The sequence below is a fragment of the Saccostrea cucullata genome, unplaced genomic scaffold (genome assembly GCF_032062105.1).
Source record: "Saccostrea cucullata isolate Sc308-1 unplaced genomic scaffold, CSIRO_AGI_Scuc_v1 ctg13753, whole genome shotgun sequence".
Taxonomy (NCBI): Eukaryota; Metazoa; Mollusca; class Bivalvia; order Ostreida; family Ostreidae; genus Saccostrea; species Saccostrea cuccullata.
The window spans coordinates 3,556-14,415 of NW_026920548.1; the positions used below are offsets into that span (position 1 = coordinate 3,556).

Below are 10,860 nucleotides of genomic sequence, written 5' to 3' on the forward strand. Positions count from 1 at the left end.
ATAAAGATATATAAGTTGTGTAGATAAGATGACAAGGTCAAATTTGCATGAACTCACGCGCATGCACGTGCGCTTTGCTCTGATTGGCTGAAACAGAAATCTCAATATCTTTTTTGTTTTATGATGAAATGCTTTGAAATTTCTAACATAGAGATGCATTAGGATGTACTACAATATGATATATAAAATTTTTCATGAAATCACGCGTATGCGCGTGCGCTGCAATCTGATTGGCTTAAACTTTAAATGGCTATAACTCCCTTGTTTTTCAACCAAACAGGATGGGATTAAGAACATAGACAGACGTAATGGACTCCTACAAGAAGGTATAGTCATCATGCACGTGCGTGCACGTGCAAATGAGTAAAATAGTGTAGACAAGATGATATCGTCATTACGCTCATGCAATCACATGCGCACGCCTGCATTGCTTAAATTTGAAATACTTGGTATAATTTTGGAAAAACATTGTTTACGTCTTAAATGCATAGATTTTGCCTTTTTTAATGAAACTTACAGGGAATATGGCACGAGAAGGGAGTTGGGGAGCGTTTGGGGAACATCTGTAACGGTTCCCGTTACAATTAGCACTAGTTATTATTAAGGTCTTCCGTTTCAGACGGAAGACCTTATAGTGATTCTACTGTTTCTTTTTATTATTATTATTTTTTTCCCCTTTTCTTGTAAATCGGATTTCTCAGAGATGGCTGGGCGGATTTTCTTGAAATTTTCAGGGATGATAGAGAACCTAAATACGCTCAGGCGTTTTTTTTCATTTTTTCAAATATCACTTCCGGTCGTCAGATTGGTCCGATTTCCTGTTTTTTCAGAAATATTTTGTCATAGTCATATCTCAGAAACGGTAAGAGATGAAGACACCAGACTTATATGAGTAATAGATCATGATTAGTAGGCGAGCCCTTTTGGGTTAAGATCGTCCGCCGTCACTTCCGGTCGTCACAGGAAGTGATCAAAGAAATCGAAAATTTAAACTTTTCTTTTTTGAAATTTTTTTTGCATCACATTACAGCATCTTATTTGTAGTTTCGAAATATGTCATCCCCACCGGAAACAAAAACGACAACTTCCTGCTATAAGAGAAAAACAGCATTTTTTCAGTATTTTTCTTTCTCATAAATATTTCTTATAGATAAACTATTTGTAATGATTTTTGGATATGTTATTCAGACTGCAAATGTCTACAGTAACGTCAATTATCTTTTTAAAATTTACTTCCGGTCGCGTGATTTCTTGTCCTCAAAATGAGAACTTATCATAGCTAGATCTCATAAACGGTAAGAGATTAAGACACAAATCATATAGGAGTGATAGAACTTGATGAGTAGGCAAAATCAGTTGTGATAAGATTGTCAGCCGTCACTTCCGGTCGTCACAGGAAGTGATCCAAAAAATCGAAATTTCAACTTTTCTTTTATGAAACTGTTTTTGCATCATATTATAGCATCTTATTTGTAGTTTTGAAATATTTCAGTACCACCGGAAAGAAAAAAACGACAACTTCCGGTTATAAGAGAAAAACTACATAATTTGAGTATTTTTCATTCCCATAAATATTTTTTTATTTATAAAGTATTTTAATGACTTTTAGATATGTTATTCAGACTGCAAATGTCTACATTAACGTCAAATATCTTTGTAAAATTCCCTTCCGGTTGCATGATTTCCTGTCCTCAAAATGAGAAGTTATCATAGCTAGATCTCGTAAACGGTAAGATATTTAGACACCAAACTTATAGGACTGATAGATCTTTATACGTAGGCAAGTCCATTTTGGTTAACGTTGTCCGCAGTCACTTCCGGTTGTCACAGGAAGTGAACAAATAAATAAAAATATTCAACTTTTCTTATGGAATCTTTCTTAGTAAGAGATTTTATCATCTTATTTGTAGTTTTGAAATATGTCGGCCCCACTGGAAACAGAAATGACAACTTCCGGTTATGAAAGAAAAACTGCATAAATTTAATATCATACTATCCCATAAATATTTTTATAAAAAGAGCATTTCAAATGATTTAAGGACATGTTCTTCAGACTGAAATTTCTAGAGTAACCTCAAATATCTTTTCAAAATTTACTTCCGGTCACATGATTTCTTGTCCTCAAAATGAGAAGATAATATAACGAGAAACCATGAAAATTGGCCAACCAATATAGGGTAGAATGCGTCCTCCATCACTTCCGGTCGTCACAGAAAGTGATTTAAAAAATTGAAAATGATTTTTGTACATGTTATTAAGACTATATAATTGTCTAAAGTAAAGTAAAATATCTTTTTAAATTATACCTCCGGCTGTTTGTTTTCCTGAAATCATTTAAAATATTATATGCCTTTTTTAACATAGATAAAAAGCTCATTCATTCAGATAAATAGAAGAGAACGGAAGACCTTCTTTGTTGCTGTAGCAACAAGAGTTTCTAGTTATTATTCTTTTTTCTTCTTATTTCTTCTCCGGTACTTTTTTGTCCGGAAGTGTTCTCAGAAACTGTTCACCAAACTAAGTTAAAACCTTTTTAGGGTAAGTAGGCATGTTGTGTAGATGTGCCGAACGAAGGTCATTTTGCGCGCATTCGCATGCACGTGCGGGCGCGTGCAATGAGTAAAATGACTGATATATTTAATATGGTTGTATCTTTTATATTTTTTGATAAAATGTTTTGAAACTCATTATATAAAGATATATAAGATGTGTAGATAAGATGACAAGGTCAAATTTGCATGAACTCACGCGCATGTACGTGCGCTCTGCTCTGATTGGCTGAAACAGAAATCTTAATATCTTTTTTGTTTTATCATGAAATGCTTTGAAATTTATAACATAGACATGCATTAGGATGTACTACAATATGATATATAAAATTTTTCATCAGATCACGCGCATGCACGTGCGCTGCAATCTGATTGGCCGAAACTTTAAATGACTATAACTCCCTTGGTTTTCAACCAAACAGCATGGGATTTACAACATAGATAGACATAAAGAACTCCTACAGGATGGTATGGTCACCATTCACATGCATGCACGTGCGTGCACATGTGCTTTGCTCTGATTAGCTGAAACAAAAATCTCAATAACTTTTCTGTTTTTTTACAAAATGCTTTGAAATTTAAAACATAGGCATACTTTAAGATGTCCTACAATACGATATATAATAATTGTCATGAAAACACGCGCATGCACGTGCGCTGTAATCTGATTGGCTTAAACTTTAAATGGCTATAACTCCCTTGTTTTTCAACCAAACAGGATGGGATTAAGAACATAGACAGACATAATGGACACCTACAAAAAGGTATGGTCATCATGCACGTGCTTGCACGTCCAATGAGTAAAAAGTGTAGACAAGATGATATCGTCATTACGCTCATGCAATCACATGTACACGCCTGCATTGCTTAAATTTGAAATATTTGGTATACTTTTGGGAAAACTTTGTTTACGTCTAAAATGCATAGATTTTGCCTTCTTTGATGAAACTTACAGGTAATATGGCACGAGAAGGGAGTAGGGGAGCGTTTGGGGAACATCTGTAACGGTTCCCGTTACAATTAGCACTAGTTGATAGTTGCTTTTGATTCTTATCAAAGAAAATAAATGTGAATTAAAAGCAATTCCAGCTAGTTCGTTGATTTATTTTTTCTAATTCAGAACACGAAATAGGAAAAGTGTGGCTTTTCATTTATGTTTTGAATTCAGTTGCGAAACAAATTGACTAAGTTTATTTCGATTGGTAAACTTGTATACAATGAACTGCAGCAGCAGAGTGCAGAATCATGCAATGATACTTTTATTTAACCCCATCATACACCCTCCAAAGACAGCCTATTTATACATTTCCCCCTTGCGACTGATTATAAGTTTTAAAGTTTGCATAATGTAAGTTTGTTACAACATTCCAGATAACTCAAAATATGACCCTTTGAACAACGTATATAAAAAGATCGTTGCTCTTTGTTTTATATTATGCAAATATGCAGTCAATTCTAACAGGCGGAAAGTTTGTAAACTACATAAGACTTCAGAGATTCATTTCCAAAATGATGAAGACAGAGTCAGAGTGAAAAACGGTAATGTCACCTGTAAACTTTGGTGTTAAATTTGAGCTAATCTCATTAAAGAAGTACTGCTACATAATATCATTTCTTTTATTTAAAGATACATCTTATTTTTTTCTCTCGAATGGGTTTGCCATACCACAGAGTCGGTGGATTCATTACAGAATCAACAAAATCTTTTTCCCCACCTTTGTCTGTATATAAGCATATAAACAAGCAACATATTTCCAGATGCATATGTAATTACATCCATGTAGAATTTGAATTAGTTCAATTCATATAAAACTTCAAAATATTATACATGTAATTCATCTAAATTATATATCTAGCCCATTTGTCAACATCAAGCCCAAGCACAACTTCAACCACAACAATGAGCCCACAACCAACAACAACCCAGACAACCACCACAAAGAGCCCACAACCAACAACAACCCAGACAACCACCACAAAGAGCCCACAACCAACAACAACTCAGACAACCACCACAAAGAGCCCACAACCAACAACAACTCAGACAACCACCACAATGAGCCCACAACCAACAACAATCCAGACAACCACCACAAAGAGCCCACAACCAACAACAACCCAGACAACCTCCACACCAAGCCCACAACCAACAACAACCCAGACAACCACCACAAAGAGCCCACAACCAACAACAACCCAGACAACCACCACAAAGAGCCCACAACAAACAACAACTCAGACAACCACCACAAAGAGCCCACAACCAACAACAACCCAGACAATCACCACAAAGAGCCCACAACCAACAACAACCCAGACAACCACCACAAAGAGCCCACAACATACAACAACCCAGACAACCACCACAAAGAGCCCACAACCAACAACAACTCAGACAACCACCACAAAGAGCCCACAACCAACAACAACCCAGACAACCACCACAAAGAGCCCACAACCAACATCCCAGACAACCACCACAAAGAGCCCACAACCAACAACAACCCAGACAACCACCACAAAGAGCCCACAACCAACAACAACTCAGACAACTACCTCAACAAGGAAAACAAGTACAACCAGTCCTAACCTGGAAATATCAAAAGTAACCACATCCCCAGCACTGTGCAATCTGGACAAACTGATGTCCAAGTTTAAGTCCAACCTTAACGTTGTCCTTGAAGGAACATCGAAAAAGCAAAATTTTCAAGTAGGAGAGAAGCTGAATTTTAAATGTGCCAAAGATACCCGGTTTATGAATGGTTCTTTGGAGCAAGAGTGTGGATCTGGTGGATCCTGGGAAAAGGAAATACCTTACTGTAAAAGTAAGTCATGAAATCATCGCTGGCTGGAAATTAGCTGCTGATCTGTAGCTCTCCGAAAAAATATATATTGATAGATCGGAGAGCTACAGTGCCACCCATTGAAAAAACTGTATATTTATTGCGCACAAAAAAGTGCGCTCGGTTCTCGATTTATTTCTTCATGTTTTTAAAACTGTAATCTCAAAATATTACTAACAGTGTGTTCCTGACATATTCTTTGACTTTTTCCACAACAAAACATTCATCATAATTGTTGTTAATAGTCCTCCTGGCCCTGATTTTGTAATCATCGAACATTTCGCTTATACATACTGCCATTTTGGTTTCAAAGATAATTCGGTCCAATATGCTTCGTTCAGATGTCAACTACGAGAGTACTTGATGGAAAAGAGAGATTTCCTTTTCAATCTTCCATATTATGCAACTGAGGTAAGAATTTGGAAGAATAAATCCAGAACAGAGCGCACTCTTTTGTGAGCAATAAATATACAGTTTTTTCAATGGATGGCACTGTAGCTCTCCGGTCTATCAATATATTTTTTTTCCGAGAGCTACAGATCTGAGCTAGCTGGAAATCAGGGGGTCTATACAGAATTCACTTGTATACCAGTCTGACTTTTCGATGTTAGAATAACACAAATTGAAAGACAGTTCCTATCAAAACATAATCCACTTGTTAATATTTCCGCATATGACAACCAGAGTCAAATTCGAACACTCTTCACTTGGAGGTCGAGGTAAAAGAAATGCTTGTTTTCACACTTTCTTCTTTAACCAAGTTATCCATTTTTTTTAAATGGAGATTTTCTTTGACAAATGTGCTTATAGCCCCCCCCCCCCCCGCTTTCGAGATAAAGGAGGGGACATTTAATCTAATTCGTCTGTTTGTCTGTCAGTTTGTAGACTTGTCCGCTTGTCACAAAAACTTTAACTTTGGTTATACCTCTTTAATGAAAAAAGATAGGAATTTCATATTACATGTGTATTACCTGTGGCAAGACCTTTCTAAATAAGCTATGGTTTTTGACCCCGTGATCTTGACCTGGAAGTTTGACCTACTTTTTAAAAAAGCTTTAATCTTGGTCATAACTTTGGAATAAGAAGATTTAGGGCTTTCATCTTTCAAATGTATATTACCTGTGACAAGACTTTTCTAAATGCACTATGATTTTTAAACCCGTTACCTTGACCTTAACGTTTGACCTAATTTCAAAAATGTTAATTTTCCCGTGTAACTTTTTATGCAGAAGATGGGGCTTTCATATTTGACATGTGTATTACCTGTGAGATATTTCCGAGCATTGTGGCAACGTACTTTGAAAAAATTACGCACTTTGAAAATTTTTTTCAATTTTTCAAAGTGCGTTAAGAGTCTACATCAATATATTTTACCATGGAGACACTTAACGCACTTTGAAAAAAAAAATCATATTTTAGTCATGGAAAAATTTTATTTGTTATTTATCTTTCAAAAAACTAAGCCTAACCCTAACCTCAAAAATGAATTGATTTACTCCCGTCGAAAAGAGGAGAAGACGGGTATAAGATCCCTCAGTCCAAATCTTTATCTTTCCAATACATAGGTGTCGGTAACAAACGGGGGAGGGGAGCAATAAACCTGAAAAGGGTACGCTGCATTTTCAATGCTTATACGATGTACGTATCTTTCCAAAATAAGTGGGGGCTTAGCCCCCCATCCCCTCCCCTGGCCCTTCACCAAGTCTCGATGTCTATGCCATACTCATAGCATTCATATAATTATGTATTTACCTAACTGGTATGACGTTGAAAACTTTCAATAATAAATGAGTTAATTAAAACAGATGAAGACTAGAAATTTTTAAGTACAGTAAAACGTATGAGAGAGAAAGAATTTTCATAGTTTGAATAAACAAATTGGCCCCTTTTTTATTATGATAAATGCTAATTTTAAGTTGCTTGAAGCTGTCCTCTGTTAGTGCCCCCTATACACCTTTACATCTACTTATCAAAGACTAGAATTTAAAAAAAAAGAAACGAATTAATGAACTTAAACAATCGTCACTCTTTTTTTTTCAAGACCCTTAAATTTTCCCTCTTATTTTATCAAAACCTTAAATATTTAAAACGTCAATATATCAGGTCCTACAGTGACTTTAACAAAAAAATTATCAAACCAGGATCTATTATTTATCATACCGATTATTTGAAGGAATATTGATCACTCTTTACATTTTTTTCAAAGTGCGTTGATATGGTCGATATTAACGCACTTTGAAAAAAAAATTATTTTTTTCAAAGTGCGTTAGCTTGGTCCCAAATTTTAACGCACTTTGAAAAAAATTTTCAAAGTGCGTAATTTTTCAAAGTGCGTTGTAACAGAGCATGCTATTATTTCTGGACCCTCGACCTTCATGTTTGACCTAATTTAAAAATTATCAACTTTAATAATATTTTTGTATGAATGACATATGATAAGGCGTTTATATTTTACACAACATGCCATAAATAATGACATCTCGCCCACAAAGACTACCGAAAGTGGAGGACCACAATTCTTTGATTTTTTTTTTTTTTTTTTTGAGGGGGGAGGGTGTTATGTTTTTTGGCAACACGATGCGATTTCCCTTCAGTATAATCTCTTAAATGTTATCAAAGAATGTTCTTAAATATCGCCCGCCGCAAAAACTTTTCTAAACTTTAACGTATGTACATATTTGGTCAAAATTTGTTAAACTTCCAAAACTTTTCTTATTTTTTCACAGGATGCAAATGTCCATGTACACGTATGAAAAACCAGGTGATTTTCAGGACACAAAAACAACTTCAGGACAAAATAACTGCCATACAAAAGAAACTTGTGCTGGAAAAAAAGAACCTGGCCAGCCAGAAAAACGCCAAGATTTCCGTGGCAGATCCTCGTCCGTCGGCAAAAGCAGTAGGATCTATTGTCGGTGTGGGAATTATTATGTTCACATTCGCGATTATTGTTCTCCTAGACCTGCCTGTATTGTACAGACATATTCGATTTGGTCCACGCAAGAAAATTAAGGGAAGCACCAAATCACATTCCAAAAGTAAAGGAAAAGAGAAGAAAAATACTTAATTTTCCATGGAAAAAATCAATAAATTAGTAATGTATCTACTAGTATATTCTATTAAAAAATTGACTTTTTAGAATGACATCATATAACCGGTTTAGAGAGTAAGAGCAGAGTATAAATGTTGTTTCTCTTGACGTATATGTTCTTAAATCATTCTTTCCATTTTAAGAGTTTTTGATGTAAACAATCTTTTTACAAGGTGATGAATTGTCATCGGATCTGTTGTTTTTAAGAAACTTTATCAAATCTACATGTATACTGTCTGAGTGTGGACTTTCTTATATTTGGCAAACTTGCCAACCAGGGGCCCGTTTCACAAAACTATCTTATGACTAAGATCTGTCTTAAGACCGAAAATTATCGTAAGATTGCAACATAGCCGTTTCACAAAACTGTCATATCTTATGATAATCTTAAGATCTATCATCATCTTAGGACAACTAGATACATGTCTTAAGTCTACAGGGAAACTGGCGACAGTGTATCTTTTGTCTAAAAACCCAAGGATATTTAAAGAAACGGTTTTTAGAAATAGAACAATCCTTTGGACTATATCCGCCAGTGAGAACAATGACACGGCCCCCCCCCCCCCAATAATTTGCCCAAAAAAATATACGATAGGAAACTAAAATAACATACTTAATGTTTTTTTTACTTTATTCATGTCAAGACATTTTTCTTTGATTGTGCCCAATCCCAATTGAAATAGCCCCCCCCCCCAAAAAAAAAAAAACAAACAAACAAAAACCCACCAAATGCTTCTTAAGTTCATATGCATTTTTATGGATTTGAAAAGTCCATGGATTTTACTTTACATTGTGGCAGACAATATATAAATTGTTTTTATATGTCTCTAACTGTGGTGATTTAATTTCAAAGTAAACATTACATTCACCCGTACAACAATCAAATAGTTTTATGTAATAGTTACATGATGACACGAGATGATGCATACAAAATATCGTTGAGTTATTGCACGCGAGGAGGCGTTAGCCTCCGAGTTTGCAATAACGAAACGATATTTTGTATGCATCATCGAGCTGTCAATCATGTAACTGATTTATCCCATGACCCTTCATTTGACCTCTTCCCATATTAGGTATTTTCTTTGCATCAACTAATAAAGACTCTGAATCAGAACCACGTGATAGTCTTAACGCGAAGGGTTTTTGGTATCCAAGTAACGGATTTACAAATTTGGTAAATTTTCTTCGTACTGTACCACGTGATCATTTTCTTGAGATAATCAATTCATTTGTATTCTATGGATTTGGAGAAAGTAGTAGAAGGGGTCTATAGCGTAAAGAATCGCCGTTTTTGCAGCAAGCCTACGACGAGGATAATTTTCAATCGAGTCAAACAGTTCAGATTGTATGAACTCAGGCGGTCGGATTTAGAAATGGCCCATGTGGCCAGGACTTTTATGAATTTCGATTTACAGTGTTGGTGTTTGGGATCATTTTCGGAATTGAAAATTTGAAACGGGAAAATTTTACGGAATGGACTGAAAATACTAGCTATACAGATTCGGAAAATATGTGTCGGCCAGTGAAATAAGTGCGCTTAAAAAATCAAGAAAGTAAAACCACACGCCGTAACACTTCATCAGTTCATGGGCAGTCAACATGGTTCAAGTGTTCAACGACTGGAAATCTCAGCGAAACAACAACTTGGTGAGTTTAAAATAATTCCCGAAATACTCACTTTTATATACCAAGAACTTTCGAACACTATATCATGTTTTGTACACTGTAATTGAAGCCAGGGGCGCATACGGATTTCCCTACCCCCGATCGAGGACTTTATATCAAATCTGTTCCGATATTCTACTGTACATGAGAGCAAGGTGTTCATGAAATGAACTTTTCAGAGGATGCCCGGAAGGAAACTACCATTGAATGTGCGAATTCCTATAGGAGATGAAGCTATCCGCTTCGAGAATTGCTCCGCCAGACCATATCAGTGTCTTTTTTTTGCAAAGATTTGTGCATTTTGATTTAAACTGTGTTAACTATCTGTATTGTGTGTTTTTTTCTTGTTTCTGTAAGTTCATTAAAATCTAGAAACAAATTATTGTCTCATTTGCATAGCTCCTCCTACATCTAGGGTATAACTGTTGGATATCACTAGCTTTATATCACATATGTGATATTTAATATATCACAACACTTTTGTTGATATGAGAAATACACCCTTGTGAAGATCAAAGAAAAATTTGTCGGTCATGGGATAATTTTGAGTCATCCTCATTAATCCACCGGAATGTGTATGACAATTTAGTATGCTGTAATACCCCCGGGTATTTGATGCTGAATGTACAGGCTTTCTTTATGCCTTTTTTTATAATAGTATTGAAACCGTAACATTTCTATTGGAATTTTTTCTTTCGTTTCCCTTCTTCAT

The 10,860-nt window shown here is 35.5% G+C and overlaps 2 protein-coding genes across 2 annotated transcripts; both read left to right on the forward strand.

Moving 5' to 3' along the window:
- Positions 1–4,449: 4,449 nt before the first annotated feature.
- On the forward strand, positions 4,450–5,263 carry LOC134250820 (salivary glue protein Sgs-3-like). Its single transcript, XM_062733164.1, has 2 exons — positions 4,450–5,154; positions 5,234–5,263. The coding sequence occupies exons 1-2, from the start codon at positions 4,450–4,452 to the stop codon at positions 5,261–5,263; spliced, it is 735 nt and encodes a 244-aa protein (XP_062589148.1).
- On the forward strand, positions 5,235–8,527 carry LOC134250829 (uncharacterized). Its single transcript, XM_062733172.1, has 2 exons — positions 5,235–5,374; positions 8,119–8,527. Exons 1-2 carry the CDS (start codon positions 5,305–5,307, stop codon positions 8,457–8,459), a joined length of 411 nt encoding a protein of 136 aa, XP_062589156.1. The 5' UTR covers positions 5,235–5,304; the 3' UTR covers positions 8,460–8,527.
- Positions 8,528–10,860: the final 2,333 nt, after the last annotated feature.

What these genes read in the sequence shown, in the direction of transcription:
- LOC134250820 (XM_062733164.1), top strand. Translation starts at nt 4,450, where the DNA reads ATGAGCCCACAACCAACAACAACCCAGACAACCACCACAAAGAGCCCA. An exon ending in CTAACCTGGAAATATCAAAA is followed by an intron (nt 5,155 to 5,233) that starts GTAACCACATCC and finishes TTGTCCTTGAAG; the next exon opens with GAACATCGAAAAAGCAAAAT.
- LOC134250829 (XM_062733172.1), top strand. Translation starts at nt 5,305, where the DNA reads ATGAATGGTTCTTTGGAGCAAGAGTGTGGATCTGGTGGATCCTGGGAA. An exon ending in GGAAATACCTTACTGTAAAA is followed by an intron (nt 5,375 to 8,118) that starts GTAAGTCATGAA and finishes ATTTTTTCACAG; the next exon opens with GATGCAAATGTCCATGTACA.